Source organism: Boleophthalmus pectinirostris, unplaced genomic scaffold (assembly GCF_026225935.1).
Source record: "Boleophthalmus pectinirostris isolate CB_2022bp ecotype Guang Dong unplaced genomic scaffold, ASM2622593v1 HiC_scaffold_17, whole genome shotgun sequence".
NCBI lineage: Eukaryota > Metazoa > Chordata > Actinopteri > Gobiiformes > Gobiidae > Boleophthalmus > Boleophthalmus pectinirostris.
In genome coordinates this window covers 25,743,361-25,767,996 of record NW_026571115.1, presented here as the reverse complement: position 1 = coordinate 25,767,996, position 24,636 = coordinate 25,743,361, and the positions used below count along the sequence as shown (strand labels likewise).

The 24,636-nt window shown below is 39.0% G+C and overlaps 1 protein-coding gene across 1 annotated transcript in view; it reads left to right on the top strand.

The window, feature by feature from the left end:
- LOC110155766 (protein shisa-8) overlaps positions 1-22,563 on the top strand; it is a 120,153-nt gene extending 97,590 nt beyond the window's left edge. Inside the window, exons 3-4 of the mRNA XM_055152956.1 lie at positions 12,897-13,013; positions 22,091-22,563. Coding sequence (XP_055008931.1) covers positions 12,897-13,013; positions 22,091-22,563 — 590 coding nt within the window. The remainder of the gene's footprint in view (positions 1-12,896; positions 13,014-22,090) is intronic.
- The last annotated feature ends 2,073 nt before the right edge of the window (positions 22,564-24,636 follow it).

The following is a 24,636-nucleotide window of genomic DNA, read 5'->3' as shown; positions in this document are numbered from 1 at the left end:
GTTGCTATAGCGAAATGACATTGAGCGGAGGCACTACGTGGCGCCAGCCTGGCTACTGGAATTGCCCAACTCTACTGAAATGAAGGTAAAAGGAGCTGTTAACTTGAAAACTACCCCTACATGACATCACAAGCTGTAACATTACATGCTTTGGATGAATAGATGACAGACTAATAATGTGTTACTGAAACATGTGAATGAAACAAAACAACTCTGGGTATGTTTTTGAAGAGGTAACATTCCGACATGACTTTAAGCTCACAAAAGTCACTTTTAGGTCATATAAGATCCTTAAAATGGTTTCTTGTATGTTTGCCTGACATTATGATTTATGTAAGTCTTTATTTATATAGTGCTTTTCACAGACATTTTCTGTCCCCAAAGACGCTTTACAGAGCATTATTCAGCATTCATTCACTCTATATGATGGTAAGCTACTCTTGTAGCCACAGCTGCCCTGGGGCACACCGAAAGAAGCACGGCTGCCATGCCAATCGGCACCATCAGTCCCTCCAACCACCACCATCACTCACACACACCACTTTCATACTAGGCAATGTGGGTGAAGTATCTTGCCTAAGGACACACAATGATTGAATTGATTGTATTTAACTGACCTTGACTATCAACTGTTCATGGAGACCTGTAGCATGTTTTGGGTTGATGGGGGAAACTGGAGCACCCGGAGGAAACCCATCCAGACACGGGGAGAAACATGCAAACTCCACACAGAAAGGCCCAGGCGACCCGGGGATCAAACCCAGAACCCTTCTTGCTATGAGGCATGAGTGCTAGCCACTCAGCCACTGTGCCGCACCATTTATAACTACAAACTGCAAGGATTCAAAATGGCCCTGTACCCGTACTCTGAGATGCATATCGTGATAATATCGTACCGTGAGATTTGAATATCATTACATCCCTACTTGCTTCAGAACAGAATTATTGTGTAATCATCTCTTGAGGTCAAAATAAGTCCACTGTGAACTGTCAGAAAGTGCGTGTTAGCATGCTGGTTGTTGATAGTTTTGCAGTGATGTCAAAATTCCGCTCTGGTCTCATTCTTCTAAGACAATAAAAATCAGGTACAGCGCTTTCAAGAGTGAAGCTGTTTAAATCAAGTTGTAAAGCTGTAAAGTGAAGGATCTGAAGTGAAAAATGTTTGCTGAAGGTGACTGGACTTTAAGGAACACTTTAGGATTACCAGCTGAAGACAGAGGACTCTGGAGAGAAGGACAGACTGAAGTATGCAAATATGAATTATACAAAACACAGCTCTTGTTTTTTGTGAGAGAAGAACACTGTTAAGCAATTAAAGTTTTGCATATTATAAGATCTACAATAGAATAGGGCAATATGGTGATTAAAAACTGAATAGTGTTCTTATCCCTGTGACGATCTGCTATTTTGGTGTAACATCAAATTGAAATGAAGCATTTCTGTATTTGCAGCTATAATTTTCCCACCCACTTCTCTTATAGGCTGGCATCTGTAGGGCTCTGAGTGAGTGACAGCTCCATTCAACTAATAACAGTGAAGTCTGAATGTTTAGAAGAAACAGATGACATTATTTGTCTTATAAAGGCCCCATCCACACTAGAACGTATTCGAGTTGTTTTTGTTATGGATGCAGTGTTCGTCCACACTAATCCGATGGAAACGACTCCAGAGATGGAACGATCTGGTGCTGCTAGCTCCCACGAATTCATCTGATTATGGATCTGATCTAGCACCGTGTACACGCCTGAAAACGTTGATACGCTGACTTAGGAGCTCTAGTTGCCATCCTTATTGGACCACGTCACTGTGACTTGCGCCTTCCTGATTTACTGGGTTCGTGACATTGGTCATGTGACACTATTGTGGAAAACAGTTTAAACAAACCATAGACAAACTTGAAACACCGTAGCTAGAACGAAAAAGACTGTTTTTATGCTTGCCATCCTCCTCGGCTCGAAATCGGCAGTCAGGCGACAGTCAGGTGGTGCATATGTTTAGGAACCTCAGGATTAATGAACTCTATTGTGAGGTATGGATTTTGTTGTTCAACCAACTCTGAGAGAGCAGAGAAAAATGTCTAGCTGGAGGTCTTTGGTCTTTTCTTGTTATGTTGTTTTATAATTACATTCTGTTACTTTCTGAAAGCAAGTGTGTTATTATTCAAATGTAGTTTACTGCAGGTTGATTTGTGACACGTTTTTGATTTTCATATCATATTTCTTTATAAAACACCATCTGTTTCATATTTCCTTTAGATGCTCTTCGCCCCATGATAAATCAGCTTTCTTCCTCTCTCTTGTCCGTCCTCCACTGCAGGATACAGTAGCCAATTAGCAGTCTGAACAGAACATGGACTCAAGACTCCACCACCCCCAACTCCCAGTGTCCCAGGTGGCCATAGCCCGAGTGAATGACCCCAGCCTCACCATATTAACGAGGGGGAGTCACAAACACTACAGGCTGTTGTGGAGTTGGCTGGCAGAAAGGTTGACTTGAAGGTCAAACTGTGAACGGGCTCTGTACATAGGCTTTGTGTGTGAGCTCTTGTATGACGGAGCATCAATCAGCGTTAGGCATGGTGGGTGGGCGCGCAGGCAGGAGATTCACGCTTTGGGAGCAGCGGAGAAGAGTTGGCTCCATGTTGTCAGGACAAAGGAGGCCGGAGTTTGCAGCGATGGGGGAAAAGAGCTCCGCAGTGCTCTGGGCGGATCACGTGTGCGTGTAATTGATGCATGTCCAGTAAACAGGAGCTGTGCCCTATGAGAGAAGGTAGTGTTCAACAGCAGGACAATGCAGAACCCAGAAGTATGACTCGTAGAGATGTGTCAAGTAAAAATTTGCTGGATTGGATATTCATTTCCAAATATCAATTAAGACGATATCCTGGTTGACATCGCCACATTTTTATATACTACCCTAGAAAGGCAGAACGCTGTAACATCATGTTTGGTAAAAAATTGAGTTAATGTCATTTTGGGGGTATTTGAAACCTTCTTTATCATGTGAATAAATATTGTGAAAAATATTGAGCTCAAAATTGACCATTGGCCTTTATTTAGCAGTTACTGTACTCTGCTTTTGTATCATGAGAAAAAATGAGTCGTGCAAAGGTAAAAGGCAGTAACAATGTATGTTTTCATTGCGATTTAGTTAATAAATATATTTTATTTTATAATCCAACCTCTCAGGGTCTTAAGACATTAAATAAATATACCTTTATATTCAGTTATACTTAAAATCTTTAATGTGAAAGTAATATGTGTATTTCTTCATATAAATACTATACTGCAAAGTAAGTTGTCTGTCAGTGTACAATGGGAGCAAGATGGGTTATGTGTCTTGCCTAAGGACACAACACATGTGGGAGGTGGAACTGCAATGCCAACCTGTAGGTGGGTGGATGTGAACGCTCAACCAATGAGGCCGAGTGTGGGATTCGAACTGCTATCCTTTGGATCGCTGGATAAACACTACACCAACTGAGCTACTGTCGCCCATAAATAACAGCTACATATCACATTTGGATCAGTTTTGTCTTATTTTATTTTTGTATAAAGGAAAAAAAATGTTATCAGCCTTAACACTGGTATCAGCAAATGCTTAAAGTTGTAGTATCAAAATCCATAGACAAAAACAGCAACACATTATTAGTTATAATGCGTTGTTGTTGTTTTTTTTCAGAGTTAGATTAGTCGTAGATTAGTCGTAGATTAGTCAGCCTTCTTTTCAAAAGTCCAAAAGCATTCAGTTTGTCTTCTCTATGTACTTTAACTTCTTGGGTTCTTTTTAAAGACAATACAGTACATGTCAACAAAGTAAATACACCTCCTACTGTATTGTCTTTAAAAAGAACCCAAGTGTGCATTCAAGATTCAAGATGATTTACAAAAAAATTATAATATTACCAACTAGATAATGGCAAAATGGATAAATACTGGCATAATGGTTAGGCCAGTTCCGTAACCTCTGGAGCATTTCTGTGAGTAGTTTGCTTGTTCTCCCTGTGTTTGCATTAGTTTATTCCAGGTTTTTGGGCAGGCTCATTACACTTAGAAATTGACTGTATCTATTGTGGAGCGATGCACTGAATCAAAAGTAATTTCATAATCACATTGTCCATTGGTGGTTCTGTAATTAAAACGACATCAAACGTCATTAGAAAACTCATATTTTTCACCTTCTGTTCCACTCCTTTTGTTATAACTTGTATTTGACAAAACACCGAATCGCCATAAGACTGATATAAACCAAATGCGTGTCTATTGTTTCTGTACGTGGAGACCATTCTAAACCATTTCTCCTCCACTATAGGCCCTCTATTAAAATTCCCAGTGGCTCTCCCTGTTCCAGGAGCTGTAATGGGGCTGCTGAATGAAGGACAGAGGGGCTGCCTCCAGGTTTTATAGTGCACTCACTTTGGGAATAGGAATGAGACTAGTCCTGTATGCATACCACTCTATACAAGCGAAGGAAAATGATTGTTTAGTCCGGTTTTAATCCCCAATTAGACCTGGTTTAAACCTTGTTGAGTAATGCCCTGATTTAAGTGATGGTTTAGTCCTCATTTTATGGTGCACTCTATAGTCCTAGTTTAGTCCTTAAATCATCTATATTATGCTATTTCCATATGATATAATATGGTTTCCTCGTCAAAACCATTTTGTTTTGTTTCATTCACACATTTAACACACAAATCCTACATATTAAGGCTAAGTTCTTCTCTCAAAAAGAAAACACTGGTAATACAGGAAGTGCTCCACTGTGTTTTTAAACTCCATATACCTTCACTAAAATCTTTTGGATGATGTCACCTCTGTCAATCTTTACTGAAAAAAGGAAAAAGGGTTTTATCTTGAAAATTACTGCTGCATGACATTACAAGGTGGAATAGAACATTTTGGTTAAGTCCATGGTAGTTCTGGTTTAGCCCTGATTTCGGACCTGTTTAATGCTTGCATGTAAAAAGACAAAATATTTGATCGAAAGTGCCTTTCGTTTAAACGGTGACTGCATTTTTGGGGCTTAAAAATGCAAAAATCTGAAACCACCCTACAGAGTGGAAAAGCTGAATAGTTGTACTTTCCATCTACACTGCCCAAGATGCAAAACTCTGGTTAGATCTGCTCACATCGTGTACACGTTTACGTCACCACACATCACCACCACTTAGCGTCATCACCTAGCCGCCTGGCATGCATATTGAATTCCACACACTTTTGCGTCACTGTATGCACACAGATTTCCTCCTGAAAACACTTGTCTAAACGTGGAAAAAACAGTGATGACCTGATGCCATTTTTGCGTCTTCTGTTCACACCGTCATCATATAAAAATAGCTTTAGTCTTGGTTCAGGCCTGGTTTATTCCTGATTTAGTCCTGGTTAAGCCTTTGATTAGTCCTTGCCACTTTAGTCACCTTAGAATAAACCAGTCCTGTACGTGCAAATGACTGTATACACGTGAAGAAAATATTCAGAGATAGCTATAATTATCACATTGGCTACAAAATGTGCCACAGTCTCTCATCATCATTTTCTCACTAGCAAAAGCTCTTGTGTGTTTCTGCTGGCGTCCCCACCTCCCATATTCTCTGAGTGGAATCAGCTCTGCCTTCTTCTCACTTTCATCCTTTATTGCCTTTTTTCTGCACCATCAAAGGTCTCTTCAGTAATATTTCAGAAAGACGCAAATATGCACAACCCATGGCCTCACTCCATATCTGCATGCATACATAAATAATTAACCCAGCACTGGAAACATGCTCTTTTTCAAAAACTCTGGTGAAAAATGGTCCTCCCTGCTGACCAGTGGTTTAAAGTTTAAGACTGTAGAAAACTTAATCGTGGTAGAGATTTGCTGATGCTACACTATAGCACTTCTGTAGTTCAATCAAGTATTTGCCTTATATACCCATATTAAATACAGTTATAGTAAAGTTTGAAGTTTATAAATTAACTTGTCGCTTTTGTAAAAAATAATAACAAAATGTATCTATCTGGGATATAAATTCATATTTTCACTCATTTAGTCTGCTCAGTCTGAATACATTTGAGCAGTGCCGAAAAAAAGTCTAAAGTCTCAAAAAAGTCTAAAGTATAAAAATATTGGTGTCAAATATTAAATCTGTTAAATTTTCAATATCAGGCCAATAAAATATCCTCTGATATCTGAAAACAATAACTGAAATATTGTGATATCATCAAAATAATATTGTGGCCAAATCACAATATCGAGTATCAAATTACAAGGCTCTTTGCATAAGTGAATTGTTTTGGTGCAACGATAGCTAAAAAGAAAAAAAAAAAAAAACACAGGGAAATACAGATCAACGTCCATAAAGTAATAACTTATTAAATTAACATTTTAAATCTTAATTCTTTAGATTTTGACAAAACCAAAGGCTTGTCAAGGCATTTTAAAAGGAAAAAGTAGAGTATTCACAATTCTATTAGCCTCTACAAAATATCTAAATGATTATCGCACCATGAGATGCATATCGTGAAAATATATTAAGAGATCTGAATATCATTACATCTCTAATAACTCAAATACAATCCCTAGTCGCAGTCACATAAAGTGAGTCTTACCTAAAGCATTGCAGCTTATAAGACTATATTACGTAAAGATACTATAAGTGAAGATAAAGTGCTTGAAAATTGAATGAATCTGAGGTGAAGTATAAAGAGGCTTTGTCAGCATTTGGGTGGATTTCATAGATTTGTTAGAAAAGCCCCAGGGCCCGCTTGGCCTCTGTGATGATAGTCTGTGTTCAACACTCACAGTGCTTCAATTATTCAGCAGCTGCCTAAGTAGAGGAGGAAGGCTACCTGTTACTACCAGATAATACACACATACACACACCAGCACTCGGAAGATACACGGAAACAAACTCATTCAATACTATTACTGCTTAATAGTTTCACTTTTTGTCTCATGTTGTCTGGAATTTCCTGGTGTAGTCTGTTTATCCATTCTTAAATTTGGCTTCATCCCTTTGTTTTCTTGTTTTTACAGCAATTTTACATGTTTTTACTATTCTCACAACATAAAATACACTGTTTAACTTAATATCTCAGGAATCATAAATGTTAAGTTGCAATGGTCAAAGGTTTCCCGCAGAAGATGGAGATTTAGACAGTGTGAAAAGGACAAGGGGAATTCAAAACCCAACCAACCAAATATAAACAACTATTTAAGATAATGAAAGTATAATAATGGTGAACAAATCTTATCAATAAATATCATGCAAACTAAAAAGAAGAATCCACTGAGCAGAACCAAGGGGCTGCAGTTGAAGTTAATTGCAAATTATAACTGAAAATAGATAACAGATCATATTTTCAGTTACCATTCCAGACTATTTTTCCTAAAACTAAAATGACTCTCAGTTCAGACAGTCTGTTTCTGTACCCTGCTGATCACAAACAAATGTCTGGACTCTTTGTGAAGATGAGGCTCTGGAGTATTGGTTTCTGTCTGATCTACTCTCATTTTAAGTGGGAACAAGCTCTGTACAGAAGACAGTCAGATTTCAAATTGTGGCTGAATTATTTGGGGTAAATATAAGAATAGGTGGAGCCGGTATCCCTGGGGATGGACTGATAGACAGCAGATTGACAATTTGTTGGGTCTTGACAGTACGCATGTCAAGGCTGAAGCAGATCTCACTAAACATGAGATTTAGGAACTTGTAACAAGGCAAAAAAGAGTCCATGTAGATTTCATAAAAAAGTTCTACTAAATTTTGTGAAATTTTGTGTTATATTTTGTATTTGTGGCTTTTTGTAGCTTTTTGTTGTTGTTAGTTGTTGGTTGGTGGTGGTTGTTGTTGTAATAGTTGTGTAGATGTTGTAGTTGTTGTAATAGTTGTACTTGTTGTTGTGGTTGTTGTTATAGTTGTAGTAGTATTAGTAGCAGTAGTAGTAGTAGTAGTAGTTGTTGTTGTAATTATTATTGTTGTAGTTCTTGTTGTAGTTGTTGTTGTTATAGTTGTAGTAGTTGTAGTTGTAGTAGTAGTAGTAGTGGTTGTTGTAGTTGTAGTGGTTGTGTTGTAGTAGTAGTTGTTGTAGTTGTAGTTGTTGTTGTTATAGTTGTAGTAGTATTAGTAGCAGCAGCAGTAGTAGTAGTAGTTGTTGTTGTAATTATTGTTGTTGTAGTTCTTGTTGTAGTTGTTGTAGTTGTTGTTGTTATAGTTGTAGTAGTTGTAGTTGTAGTAGTAGTAGTAGTTACTGTTGTTGTAGTTGTAGTAGTAGTAGTAGTAATAGTAGTAGCTGTTGTAGTTGTTGTAGCTGTAGTAGTTGTTGTAGTTATTGGAGTTGTTTTAGTAGTAGTTGTTGTAGTAGTAGTTGTTGTAGTCGTTGTGGTAGTAGGTGTAGTAGTAGTAGCAGTGGTAGTTGTTGTTGTGGTAGTAGTTGGAGTAGTTGTATTAGTTGTTGTAGTTGTTTAGTAGTAGTAGTAGTAGTAGTAGTAGTAGTAGTAGTAGTAATAGTAGTAGTTGTTGTATTTTTTCTTTTTCAGATTTGTATTGTATTTTTTAAGTACAAGGGCATGATCCAAGGCATGATCCCTCAGATAGTATCAAACTGAGCTGAAAATGGTCACGTACAACCTGCTTGCATCAAACGATACTAGAGTCACTGTCCATGGTGCTGAAAATCTGATATTTATTTCACATTGTATTATCCCAGCTACTCTATTCTAACTCCCCTGTCTGTGTTATACGCTCTCCTTTCCCAACAAACAAAAGCCCTGTCACTATGCATTTAAGTACATAGCTGTCCTCTCAATGATGTAACATAGAAGATCTGCAGTCACCCAGTACAATGGAGCGGGAAGGCTGAGCTAAAGGCTGGAAGTAATGGTGTTATCCTGGGATAAGCCCTGGTTTACCCTTCACATAGGCCCACGGAGACTGCATCGGAATAAGTCATTTTAGTCCATTGAACACAGAAAGAGCAGCGCGAGGACCCAGGCAACACAATCAGCTCCTGCTTGCAGCCATTTTGTCAGACTCTTTATATGTCTGTAAACACGGCCAGTAAAAACTTACAGCAATCTGCCTGAGCACACAGCCAGTCAACAGAGGGGAGTTTATTACACCAGAGTCACATATTCTCAGCTAGAAGAGTGCACCACAGAGATGTCAAAGGCTCCATGAAGGTGCAATGTGTAACTTTTCTGTCATCAGTTTCTCTCCATGGAGATATTGCCTGGAATTTTCCACAGTACGGCTTTATAGTTATGTATCTCTATGGAGAAAGCAGGTGACACCGCAGGGACAAGCTACATGTCAGATCTCACCCACAGTACGAATGCAAGTTTTTAGGTCAATAAAAACCCATGTTATTGAGTAAATGCGAGATGAATATATGTAATGCCACACTGGGACATTCCAGATAAAACAATAACATCTCCATGGAGACAAGGGCAAGAAAGATTAAAAATATATGTAAAATAATATAAAAACTAGATCTGTAATAATATGAACATTGTTTTAGGGCTCATCTTTTTCATATTCATTAGTGAAGATTTTTATTTGTTGTACTTTATAATTTGAACTGTAGAGGTTTGAATGGAACAAGCTGTACCCAGTTTAATTCATATAATAAAGTGCAATCTGTTTTTCCACTTGTAAATGCAGCTCTTAAAATTAGACCTCGGTGTGCAGTTTCCGTCTAATTATGAAGCAATTGTTCATCTTCAAAGTGAGGCTAGTGCACTGTTAGCATGTTAGTTGTTGATAATTACTGTAGTTGGGCCGCTGCAACTTGTTTAAAATGAACTCGCTTGTTTTTCATGGTTTATAGTTACTACTATAATTTCATTGTGTAGTTATTGCAGCTGATTTTCTCTTGGCTTCAACGCTTCATATCATATCATTTGTCCCAATATTTTTTGTAATAAAATATATCACACTTTGAAATTTGTCACTGAGACAAATTTATAAAATGTGAGCAGAATTTGGATTGCATTCCTCTAAGCCTGGGGCATCCAAACTTTTTTCATATAGGGCCACATCAAAACACAGACAATCAGGGACTGAAATATGTGCTTTTTCAACAGGTTAGAATGAGCCATCAGTCCTTAGTTCAAGCTTAAATCCTCCACAGCACACACTAAATATTTAACATCGTCTCTATCAAGGTTTAAAAAAAGATTAATAAAAATAAATAAATTTAAAAAAAACAGAAGTAAAAAGTTCTGCTGCAGGTAATTTAGGCCAATTCACCTGGAAGCCTGAGGACCAAGACAAATTGATCTGAGGGCCACATTTAGCCCCCGGGTCATAGTTTGGACATGTCTGCTCTAAACACAAAGTAAGAAAAACTAATTAGGAAATGTTATTAATGACTGCCCAGTGCCCACACAGCTTCACTTCAAAAACCCACAGCCCTGAAGTTAGCGTTGTTCGCCTGATTTGAACATCCTCAACTCTTAAGATTGCATGTGTTTTACTCATGGAAAACCTCTGGTCAATAATGTCATTTGTTCCATGGATGAGAGAAAGAATGACTCTATAGAAGAGAAGACTGTATTCAGCTCTTTGATGTTGAGCCTGGCTGAATTAGGACATCACCAGCAGAACTGCATCTGCACACTCACAGAGGCAGAGAAAACCAGAGCACCCCCAAACAAACGAAACAAAACAAATGCATGCTGGCAGAGAGCGCGCACGTGCACGCCAGAGTGTGCACGAGAACAAAGAGTATGCACGTGTAAGCCACAGTGCACGTGAACACACATATTACGCCTAGAGGTCCCAAAAACTAGTTCACTCCTTTTGTCTGAGCGAGATCATGCATATTCCAGTGAAATTCATTATATTCACGCACAGGCGCTTTCTCCTGCTTTAACTTAATGAACGTGATTTGAATTTTTACTTTGCACTTCTTGGTGCATTAAGGTCTAGTGAAAAATTAAGCAAAAACAACTCAATATTGTCATGCAGTGGGACATTTGACAAGCTCTGAACAAAAAGCATAATTTACAATATATTCATCACCAATCAAACGTTGTGAGGATCCGGTTCACTCACAAGTCAGTTCTTTGCTTGTTACAGACCAGTGCTGCTCGCTTCAAGAAATAGAATTGCTACGAAAAGATCATTAATTGTTAAAAAAGCTTACTCTCCCTTAATTTATACCATGCTTGGAAAATCCAATTAGTTCTGCCCATGTACCGTATCTCCACTTAGTGCTGTACAATATACTGGAATCAAATCAAAATCTGGTCTTTTTGTAGAAGTGTTGTTGTACCTGTAGTTAAGTTCTTTAAAAACATTTCAGAAATGCTTTTATGAGTTCAAATTATATCTTTTCTCCAATGTAAAAGTTGACTTATTATACAAAATCCATATTTTAGAGCTTTTAACCATGTTATAGTTGTTTCCACTTCTCATTTACCCTCTCGAAGTTGTACTTAGAGTGATTCACACACGTTTGAACCATCTTTATATGGTGTTCAAGCTAATCAACCGTTGTTTCACCGCCACCGGTACATGCCCACCCCTCTTACTTTGTTCTCCAATTTTAATTTATCGTTGTTACACAAAAGATTCAGCAGTATCACGTAGACATTTTGCTATAAATATATTTTTAAAAACTTGTTAGCGTGATGAGCAGCTACCCATCTGCCAACATCTTCTTGGCTCTTTGATGTGATGACGTGTACACAGACGTCAGCTCCCACTGGGCACTGTAGTTTTATAACATGGTGCCATAGATGTAACTACATATATAGCAGACAAAAATCTTCTTTAAAACTCCTGGCCTGGGGTTGTTTACAATATGCTCACTGAACAGAATCCTACTTTTTAAACATTGATAGCAAATCGCAGTTCGATTTTTGTCTAAAATTATGCAGCCCTATCTCAAACTGGCTTTTGTTCCTTATCTGTTTCTCATATCCACTTCTAAGCCCCGTTACAATCCTGTGCACCCGGTTACCATGCAAACAGACCGAAGCCTGCGCCTTCTCTAAAAAGTCATTTCATCTTTCGCTCTGTTGAAGGTCATTCACTGAAATATGTATTTTGAAGGTGTTGCTGGATGAATGAGTGGGTGTGCGTGCATTAAATTACAATGCACATTTGTGGCTCTCCTCTTCGCTCTGGGGGGTCCTCACCATGGTGTCACCATCGCATATCAATTACACGGCAAAGCGCGGATCCATTTCTAATTCAATCAGTCAGGGCCGGTGTCACATCCCTGGCTCGCTGCTCCTCCGTTACTTCCTCTTCTTTGCTTCATTCCATAAGAGTTTTCCGCTGAGAGACTGTGGGCTTTATCTTTGTTACCACCAGTACTGTTTGAAATTCCTTCGGTAAAATCTCAAACGTGAAAAAAAAAACATAGAGGAACACCTACTGCATCAAAAACATATCCGGAGCTGTGTTTCGTTTCATTCTCACACGTTTGAGTAACCCTTGAGTATTATTAGTCTGTCTACACCTCCAAAGCTTAAAATGCTCTGTTCCAGCGGTAGTTTTAAAGTTAACAACTACCTTTTACCTTTTGTTTAGTAGAGACTGACACTGGTGAAGGTGTATGGGGTTTAAAAACACAGTGGAGCACTTCTTGCATTACCACATGACATCAGTTTGACAGAAAAACTTTGACAGAAGAACCTAAATATGCAGGGTTAGCGTGTTAAACATGTGTGAATGAAAAAAAAACAAAACTCCAGGCATATTTGTGATGAGGAAACAGTATGGCATAGATCAGAAAATAGCGCAGTATAGGCTCTTGTGTCGTGTTTGAACCAAAAGTTGAGGGTTACTCAGAGTATGAAGGTCAAAGAGGTAGTAAACACGAGCAAACAAATGATTGAAGATGCTCTGTAGCTTTACATTGTTTGCTAATGCTCCTCTTCTCGTCTGTGTCCTCTTCTCTCCTCAGAGCACAACCACTTGAACAATGCGTCTCTGTCTCCCATGGGCCCGGCCATGGCCTTGTCTCACCCCCACAACAACCTGGGAATGGGCTTCAATAAGTACACGTCCCTCAAAGCTCTGGGTGAGTACACACTATAACTATACGGTACACTACAGTACTACAGCACAGTGCACAGATCAGCCTGAGTCAGGTGGGGAGAGATTACTAACTACAGTGGAGTACATGCTCCGGAGCACACAGGAGCGGGGCCAGAATCCTATTAAGAGAATGGATTTTTTATGAGTGCGGCTCTCATCAGACCTCCTCCCATAATAAAAACGGACCACTTGTTCATCAGCGAACTGTACACTATAGTTAGCGTGATCGAAACAAGTTGAGCGAGTGATACGTTTATGACCAAATCAGATCTTTTGGAAAGCTCACATCACAACTCATTTTTGATAAGACATTTTTCTTCTATTTTTACACAGTATTACAGTACACACATTTACACGGGATTAACATAAAAGACTAACCAGGCTGGCACCACCTAATGACTCTGCTCAATTTAATTTCTTTCAACCGACAATAACAATAGACAGACAGTTACTGTTTTTCACAGTTTAAAACTTGAGTAATACTAATTGTTCAGAGAGACATGATCACTCAATCAGCAATAAAATATCCTCATTATTGTTCAGTAATGGTCAAATCCACCTTTATTTTTTGATTTACAAATAATGTCTATTGACTTGGGTCGCAAAGGTTTGTGACTTCTAAAATATGGGTCCCCAGAAAAAAAAGTTTGGGAAACGTTGGACTAGTCAACAGTTTTCTTTCAATCAGACTGGTCAAACGATTATTCTTATTGTAAATTGTGGATTAAATTAAAATACGGTGTCTTCAGGCATGTGTTATATTTTTGAGTCTGTAATAGTCCAGTTAACAATCCTAATACAACTATGATTATTGTATCAGTCAACTAGTCACCATTATCATGATTTAATCAATGGAGGCTTAATAGTTTTTGTTATTTTGTAGTTATTTTGAAGGGTAAACATCAGTTCAGTTGCAAATACAGGAACTGCAAGATTAATCAGTCAGGGTTTGAATGGTCACAATTATCAAATCATGAAGGCTGAACATATTTTGCAAGTATAATGTCCCTTACAAAGATTTGAATATCCTGGCACCAAGGGGACTTTTATCAAATCTGCTATTATTCCAGGAGCGCGCGTCTGTTCCCATGGCTCTTTGTCCCCAAGTCATCGGGTAATAGTGATTATATATTTGCTTCTGGACGTGTTAAAAATTTACTCTGGGAATCTTATTTTATTATGCAAAATTGACTTTTTAGAGCTTTTAGCAGTGTTATAGTCATTTTCCCTTCTCATTTACTGTCTCAAAGTTTTATTTAACTTGACTCATGTGTGAGTAATCTTTACACTCCTGTATTGTAAACGTCATTAATCCATGTATCATTCGTTCATTTGTTTTTCAAAATAAAACCAAAAACAAGAAAAACAAAAAAACAACTATTTTCTTCATTATTTGTCTCCAAAACCAAAATGTAAAAACGGATAATGATTTGGGGTTTGGGGATTTTGTGTTTAAATGAATAATGGAAAAAACGGACAAGGGCCGTTTCCCGTTTCCGTGACTTAAACTGAGATGCCGGACTTTTGCGCCGCATACGGACTGAACCAGGACTAAAACAGGACTAAAACAGGACTAAACAAGGACTACACCAGAACTGAACCAAGACTGAGTGTCGGGACGGGCCTGGAGGTGCTGGAGACTGTTGGGTGATCAGGACTGAGACCGGGACCAGACCGGGACTGAGACCAGGACTGAGACCGGGACTGAGACCGGGACTGAGACCGGGACTGAGACCGGGACTGAGACCAGGACCAGCCCAAGACCAGACCGGGACGCGTACACTGTCAGGTGATTAGGACTGAGACTGGGACTAGACTGGGACTGAGGCCAGGACTCAGAGCAGTTTAGTCCTAGTTTAGACCTGGTTTAGACCTGGTTTAGACCTGGTTTAGCCCCGGTTTAGACCTGCTTCAATCCTGGTTCAGACCTGGTTTAGTCCTGGTTCAGTCCTGGTTCAGACCTGTTTTAGTCCGGGTTTAGTCCTCCTTTAGTCCTGGTTCAGACCTGGTTCAGACCTGTTTTAGTCCTGGTTCAGTCTTGGTTTAGTTCTATTTTAGCCCTGGTGTAGTCCTGGTTCAATCCAGCATTGCAGTTTAAGTCACGGAAATGGGAAACTCTTTCCATTATTCATTTAAACACAAAATCGAAAACTGAAAAAACAAGTCATTTTCTGTTTTTTCATTTGGTTTTGGAGACAAATAATGAAGAAAATAGTTTTTTTTTTTATTTACCTATTTTTGGTTTTATTTTGAAAAACAAATCAACGAATGATACACGAATGATCATTTCTCAGGTAAAGTTTTCAACACCACCGGTATACACCCACTGCTCTGTACTTTGGTATTTTGGTCATTTATATTGCAATTTAAAATACCCAAATTTTAACATAACTATCTGCAGGTGTCACATCATAACTATACAGCTGACAAAAGCACAACGTCTTCTTTCATTTCATTTTTCCATAATATTTAAATTCTAGTTTGAACTCTTCAGAAGGACTTTTTATACGGCTCGTGATGATGATGCCATAAGGGCCGAGTAGTGGAGGAGAAGTGTCATTATGTGATCGGAGCAGACACACTGAAGCTGATGAGGAGCGACTGTCTGACACATGAACATGAGACGTGCACACGATGGCCACAACACACAAGAGAGGCACTGTCCAACCACGATACATCAGTGACAGATACTATAATCACTTATTACTGCCAACGCATACTATAGTGGAACAGTGGAATCAATGCGGACTAGACAGGCGAGATATAGTGCAAGAGTCTCTAACCTTTTTCTCTGGTGAGCTAACTTTACAAAATAAAAATGTCAAAGAGCAACTTATTTTAAAAGTTGCAATAAATGTAGTATATATAAGGGCCACAGCTTTAATAGACACTGTTAGATAGATAGAATATAAACCATTATTTATTTATTAGTGCGCAAAACTGGGCATTAATATGGTAGATTTACAATGGTAATTAATCAGATTTTACCTTTTCAGCACAATATGTATAATTCAGAAATACCTTGGCGAGCTACTTGGTATGGGGTGGAGAGCTACAGGTTGGGGACTCCTGATATAGTGCAGTCGAATTGAAATTGTGATTTGAGTAGTCGCAATTAGCAAATGATAAGGACTGTAGTTATTCAGATCGCATGTTTCCAGATTATCATGTCTTTTTCAATTTAAAATGCAGTCTAGATTTCAGCTTTGTCTCATATGTCTTTATTATGTTCCTTTAAAATGTGAACTTTGAACAGAATCCTATGAGAAAAGCATCAGTTGTAAATCGTAAACCGTAATGCTGTAGGAAAAATTGCAACTAGATTTTTTTCCAAAATTGTTTAGCCCTAATGAAGGTCAATTACACTGTAAAAGATGCACTACCAGTCAGAAGTTTTACAACACCACACTTTTTCCATTTTTTTTTTTACTGTTTATTGTTGACCAAAACATATTCTAAACTTTTGGTTCATGAAAGTGTCCACCTTTGGCAGATATAACAGCTGAACACACTCATGGCTCATTCTTTTTACAATAGAAATATATAGTCTTCATTCATATATTCTTCAGAAAGTTCTTCCCAAGTCTGTTGCAGAAGTTGCCATAAATGTGTGGCACTTGTAGGTTGCTTGGCTTTCACTCTTCTGTCCACTTCATCCCAAACCAGCTAGACGGTGTTTAAGTCTGGAGGCTGTGCTGGTCACTCCGTGTTTTTAGGCTTTACCATCTTGTTCTTTTTTTCTGAGGTAGTTTTGGCAAAGCTTGGACTTGTGTTTTATCTTTTTTCACCTCTGGCTGTTCAGTTTTTACCTTTTTACCATTTCAAGCTCTTCATTGGACTTACACGACTTGAACTGCAATAAATAACTGGAAAAATTAAGGTGTTCTAACTTTTGACCAGTAGTGTATAAAGATTAATATAGTTTAGGAGTGATTCCCTGACTTGTTTCTGTTCTAGTCTTAATTAAGTCCTTGTCTAGTCAAAGTTTAGTTCAGCATAAGTTCCTGTTTAGTCCCAATTTGGTGTGAAAGCACTCAAAGCCACAGTGTGTAATTGTTTAGCCAAATAACAGACTAAAATTAAAGCAAAGCCTTTATTTTTAGTTCCATGGAAACCTGCAGATGAGGTACCCCTTTCAGAAAGTTCCAAACTTTATCTTTAATTTGAGTAGTATTAAAGGGACAGTCCAGAATAAAGAATAATGTTTGAAATAAACCTAACCTTGCATCGCATGAATCATTGCATGTTGAGGGACTATTTTCTCATATATCAATCCGCCACTGCCAAGCTTTCTATCAGGAAGTACAACTCGCTGCTGCTGCTCAGACATAAATCTTTCAAGGTTGGTTTAACTTCTAAAACTATTCTCTCATTCTCACATTAACATCGACAGTCTGGCATAATAATAGATTTGCTTCGGGTGTTTTGTGGAGTGGATAAGACTGTTTTAGTGGCAGGATAACTATGACCATTGATATGCACTAGCCTAGCACCAGCGACCTCTGCAAATACAAGGACTGGATGGAATATTTTTAAAAGTATCTAAACACGTCTGGCTCACTAGGAAATGAGGTCTTATGTCCAAAATTCCAGACTGTCCCTTTAACTACAGTAGGTGATTTTCATGTATTTGATAGACCATGGTTATCTGGCTTCTTTGATAAAACAATTAGACCCAATTGGCAGCTTTCCATCACTAATTTCAAGATTAAAGGTAACAACTACAACATGTACTGGTTTCTAAATAATAATCAGGACAAATTGTATAATAAAGCAAGCTAGTTTTAATCATAGGATCTGGCAACCTCAAGTGCCGATCATATTCTGCTTTGAATTAAACAACCAGCTTGATTGTAAATACACCAAAATTAAAATTGTTCCCAGTATCCATATTTAAAACTCATCAAGGTCATACAAGTATTAAATCGAACCTAGTCAAAGTCATTTTAACACAATATAATCTTTTACAGTGTCTGGACTTAACAGACTGTATCATCCAATCATCGTTTCACACATGTTTAGAAATTACAGCTGTGCAGTAAAGTCCGGTGCCCAAAACATCCCTCGCTGTGTTCACAAAGTCATGGCTAGGGCACACTACGAGAGCTGAGCGTGTGCCAGCTAATGCTGCAGGTACCCGGAACACTGCAGTCGAAGCTTAATGAAATGTACAAGGCTTAAGATGGACTATGAGCAATTCAGTTTTGAAGTGATGCCAAGCCCACTCTTTCATACACTGCCCTCTCCCTGTCCTCCACATAATCAATAATGCAGCTAGTATGTAATAAATATACTTACATACAAAGATGAGCCGATGAAGAACAGGGGAGGGGAGAGAAGACTGTTGTTCTCTTTTAAAAATACTGCTGAAGTATAGAAGTAAAATTTAAAACAGTAGAGTTGTCACGATACTATTTCACTCTATTTCGAAATTAAAGAAAAGGCAATGCCACTACTGATACCAAAATAATAAATAACAGTGTTTTTAAACTCCATAAACCTTCACTCGACTCATTTAGAACATTTCAGACCTGGCACTGCTAATCTCTAGTGAATCCGTGTATCAATAGTTTTTCAACATAAAACCAAAAATAAGAAAACAAAAAAACAACTATTTTCTTCATTATTTGTCTCCAAAACCAAAATGCAAAAATGGATAACGATTTGTTTTTTGAGTTTTTGATTTTGTGTTTAAATGAATAATGGTTTCCCGTTTCCGTGACTTAAACTGCTATGCTGGACTTTTGCTCCGCATATGGACTGACCCAGGACTGAACCAGGACTAAAACAGGACTAAAACAGGTCTAAACCAGGTCTAAACCAGGACTGAATCAGGACAGAGTCTTGGAGGTGCACCCACGTAGACTGTCGAGTGATCAGAACTAACTGAGGCTGGGACCAGACCGGGACTGAGACCGGGACTGAGACCAGGACCAGACCGGGACCAGACCAGGACTGAGACCGGGACCAGACCAGGACCAGAGCGGGACTGAGACCAGGACTGAGACTGGTTTTGTACTGGTTTAGTCCTGGTTTAGACCTGTTTTAGTCCTGGTTTAGTCCTGGTTTAGGCCTGGTTTAGTCCTGGTTTAGTCCTACTTCAGTTCTGGTTTAGTCCTGGTTTAAGCCTGATTTAGTCCTGGTTTAATCCTGGTTCAGTCCTGGTTCAGTCTGTATGCGGTACAAAAGTCTGGCATCGCAGTTTAAGTCACGGAAATGATAAACGGTCATTATTAATTTTTAAATTATTCATTTTAACACAAAATCGAAAACTGAAAAAATGAATCATTATCAGTTTTTTTCATTTTGGTTTTGGAGACAAATAATGAAGAAAATTGTTTTTTCATTTTATTATTTTTGGTTTTATTTTGAAACACGAATGAAAGAATGATACATGGATTGTAGTGAACTAAAGGCATCACAGGGTGGAAGAGAGCATTTTAAAATATGGAGATGTAGACAAACTAATAATAAAGGATTACTCAAACCTGTGTGAATGAAACAAAACACAACTCCAGGTTTGTTTTAGAGGAAGCAACAACATTCTGCCGTGGCTTAAATCTCATAAGAATCCATTTTGTGTAATAAAAGACCTTTAGCTGGGTGGCTGAACTTCTCTGTGCACAAACTATACACCAAAGTGATTTAAAAGGACACGAGGTGTAGAAGTTGGTGAATAAATGGGTGGCAGATGGGGAGTTGTTGAAACAGAGAAGCACAGAGGACAAGGCTGTCAGGTGCTCCTGCTGGCCACATGTGAGCGGACACTCAAACCGACAGCACCAGCAGCTGTTTTGGGAGTCAATCAACTATTTATGCAAAGTTTATTCTGCGCAATATTTTAGAAGTGGGTGGTACATATTATACTCTCATCAAAAGCATCAAAAATCAGATACTAATCAATATCAGAACTAGTATTGTAACTAGATACCATTTGTACAAGCATCAATACAAAGAGTCACATTCATAGGACAGAAATGAACCCTTCCTGAAAAGCTTTAGAATGATCTTGAGCTGTATCATAACAAATATAAGACCACACAGACTAGTAAACACTCTGGATGACTGAGGGATTACAAAGATATAAGACTGCATGGTGATATAAAAGAAAGTACTGTGATTAAATATTGAAAATGATATTCTATTGTCTAAAGAAAGCAGAAAGGAGAGTGTTTTTTATTATCATAGTGGTTTCAGAATGAAGTCTGTTCCTTAGCACCAAAATTGAGTTTGAAATTTTAGTATAGTGACAACTAGGGATGTAACAATAACCAAAATATTGTGATATCGTATCGTCAAAGGTCTCTCAATAATATCATGGGCTGCCGCAATATATTGAATCATACCTTAATTTGCTTAAATGCTTGGTTTTATAGTAACGGCTAAGAAACATAGGGAACTACATATCCCATGATTCATTTCAGTGCAGACAACATGAAGAAATTATTTTTTACTTTAATTCTTGGAATTATGACAGTATTGATTTGCTTCTTGCTGCGTCTTGTTAGGATATGTATCGCTTTTAAAATACCTTATCTACAATAACTTCTCCAAAATATCGCAATAAATGTCAAACCATGAGATGAATATAGTGATAATATCGTACCATGAGTTTTGGATATCGTTACATCCCTAGTGATAACACTAATAGACTTCATACATAGGATATGAGAAGTTTATATTGATAGTTATTACAGATAATATTTGAATTAAAAATGTTCACATAGATATAAATATAAGAAACCTTTCATAACGCTGCAATAAAATTTGTGATAAACAGAAAAGAGACTCGCAATGAAATATTTCAAACAAACGAGGTATAAGGTGACATTTCTGCACTGTGGTTAATTTTACAGTTCATTTACTGTTTGGTGGTACCTCTGAGACATTTCCAGGCATGTTTTAGGAGATTTCTGATGGATTTCAAAAGTTATATATTATAGCTCTTTTTTTTATCATGCACCCCAAACATCATCAACTTCTAACTTTCAAAAGTAATGAAACTTTAAAACCTTAAAAGTTGTCTGACGGAAAACAATTCAGATATTTTTCATTCAGCGTAAGATTTAAAGGATCCATATTATGCCATTTCCAGATTTATGTTATAATGGTGTATCCCCATCGAAAAACATACCTGAAGTTATGTTTTGTTTCATTCCCACACATTTAAAAGTCCTGCAAAGTTAGGCTATATTCTTCTTTAGTCCAGGTATCATTTGTTCATTCATTTCATTCAAAACAAAAAATAAGAAAACTATTTTCTTCATTATTTGTCTCCAAAATCAAAATTTTCTATTTTGTGTTTAAATGAATAATGGAAAAAACGGATAACGGCCGTTTCCCATTTCCATGACTTAAACTGAGATGCCGGACTTTTGCACTGCATTCGGACTGAACCAGGACGGAACCAGGACTGAACCAGGACTAAATCAGAACTAAACCAGGACTAAACCAGGACTAAACCAGGACTAAACCAGGAGTGTCGGGACGGGCCCAGAGGTGAACCTGTGTAGACTGTCGGGTGAACAGGACTGAGACTGGGACCAGACTGGGACTGAGACCAGAACCAGACCAGGACCAAGACCAGGACTGAGACCGGGACTAGGACCGAGACCGAGACCGGGACCGGGACCGGGACCAGGACCGAGATCGGGACTGAGACCGGAACCAGACCAAGACAAGATCAGGACTGAGACCAAGACTGAGACCGGGACCAGACTGGGACTGAGCCTGAGACCAGACCGGGACCGAGACCAGGACTGAGACTGGTTTAGTTCTGGTTTAGTCCTGGTTCAGTCCATAAGGGTTCAAATTGGATGAAACAGGAAAATTGAAAAAACAAATCATTATCAGTTTTTTCATTTTGGTTTTGGACTCAAATAATGAAGAAAACTGTTGTTTTTTTTTTTTTCATGATCTTATTTTTTGTGTTATTTTGAAAAATTAATGAACGAATGATACACGGATTTTCTCTCAAACTGAAAACACCACAGTCCACAGTTTTGCATACAATAAGATCTTTAACACTAATGATGTGACCTTGTTCTCTCTTTGATGCAGATACAACTACAAGAGACTACTACAAAAGCTACCCAATGCTGGAGTACGCACACCGCCAGTCCCCGCCCACTTTCCAGCCAATCAACTTCCACCCCAAGGACAAGCCCTTCCTGCCTCCCCCTGACATCCACGCCCCCCTCGCCATCACCATCAATGCCTCACAGATCCCCAAGCCCAAGATCTCCAAGACCAACACCCACCCACTCACCACCAGCTCTGCGTTCAAAGCCTGGGACCCCAGCAAGACTCATATTCAGCACAGCCACATGGGGGCGCTGCATCACCCCATGCCTCAGCAGCACCAGGCCATGCACCCACACAACAGACGTCAGATTTACTCCAACAAAAGGCAGTTCAGCATCGAGACCCTCCCTGAGCTCTTCTCACAGCCGCTGGGGTATGGTCACTCACCGCTCATGCACCCCAAGCACAAAGGACTGCCCACCAACAGTAAGACGGAGGTCACTGTGTAAGGGACACTTTATCCAAGGCAGCCAGTATCATCATATTCTCAGTGTATGAACATGAGGAGGTGTGTTTTAGAGCCTGGATGGAGCCATGAGCAGATAACTCTTTGAACCAGGAGGCTGTGCTAAATAATTGAGTGTCCGGTCACAGTGTGAGGCTGCTGTGCTCACACCTCTATGACAATCTGTAGCAGCTGTGTAAGGCAGCGCGGCCCCTGCACCAGCACACATGCACCTCTGACTGAACAGGAGGAGCGAGGAGGAGGAACGAGGAGACAGTCTCAATGTGTGGTCAGCTTCCACTGGCCCTGAACGCTCCAGGAGTGAGATATCAAACACTGGAGGGCCCAAAGAGGACCTGACAAAGTACACACAAGTACACAAGGCTCAACAGTTGTGTAGTGACCGTAGTGATATCTATTAGACACAAATCTTTGTACATCAGCATTTGTACTACTTATACTCTTTTCAAGTTTGTAGCATACATAATGTATGTGTACTGATAGTGATGTGTCTCTATTTACAATCATCAAAGTATTTTCCCAGACGAGTCTATAGCCTACTTTTAAACGTCGACAAAAAAGGTTAGATGTGAAAGAGTGCATGCATGTTAGAGCTGAGTCCAAAAGTTATAATCTCAAAAAAAAAGTCTTCAGTCACTGGTGATGTTTCTGTCTTTCTCCAAAGGGCTGTTGTTACTCAAAACGACAGAAACATTTAGAGTGCATAAAATCCTGTCAGTACAATATCTCACGTCAACAAGATGAAGCCAACAAGACAGAACACACTGGGTCAACAACAAAGAATCTAACTGCTATCATACAATATACAACACAATTATAAGGCAGCAATGATAAGCCCTTAAACAGAAGTGACAGTGCTTTCCCTGGTGCGTAGGGCTATTTGTTTGAGCCTGAGCAGCACAGTGGTTCAGAGTCTGGCTCAGGCCCTGATAAACTCACCTTCATTTGTTTCCCTGCACACAGAGCATATGCTTGGCAAAGGCAGAGGACAGCAGACAGGTGGTGAAGCTAATCATACAGTGGAGTTTATCGCGCACACACACACATACACACACATTTAGTGCTTTTCTCTCTATTGAACTCATATTTGCTCGTCCATAATGCTCGACCTTAGAGCTCTGTAGTGTTAATAACAGTTTGAGTGCTGTGTACAAGCCACTTTTCGGTCTGATTGTACACAGCGGCTGTGTGCCCACCAGAGGTACTCCCAGAGGACTATCAGAGCTCATACACTCTGAGCATGCTTCTATCACACGTACAACACAGGCTCATGAATGGCCAGATGCTTCACAATATATTATTCACATCGGGAGATTTACTGCCTCCATCTGCCACTTTCACATAAGCCCAGTCGCTTTGCTATGGCACAGATCCACTCTGCTGTTGGAGCACTTTCTTCAGAAGGATGCTCACTGCATCTAAGTCCCCTGCTTATCAATAATAATTAATGAAACTAAGAAATCTCTGCGGCGGAGACATGTTTTCTTTACCTCCGTCCATTCTAAAAGCATACTTACTAAGGCAGTGGATGACAGGTACGGCACATGGAGGGCAAACATTAATACTTGGATGGTTGCCAGAATGACATCAATGTGAAGGAAGCAAGAGAATATTTAAGCGTCAATAAAACAAAACTTAATACTAAACAAGCAATATGCAATGTAAGCAATAAGTCCATACATTAAATCACTGCGTCATTCTGTGGTTGAAGGTTGTGTAAAATGAATACAGGCTACAGCAAAATAATCTAAACAGGTTATAACATAAGAGAGACAATATTAGGGGTCATCTTTTCCCTCAAACACCTGCCGTTGGTGGAGGGACATATTGCCTGTGTGTATGTCCGCTTAGTGTTGGCAGTGTCATTATTTCACCACGCTCCCTGGTTCTGCACAAACAACTGTAAACTCATAACAGAGTGTCAGTAGTGACTCTGGGACAATAGAGAAGTGACAGTCAACAACGCACCCTGAGGATGCAGCAGACAGGCTACAGGCAAAAGCTCAAACAAGGACACACACCATATACTTCTACACATACACACAGTATGCAGTAC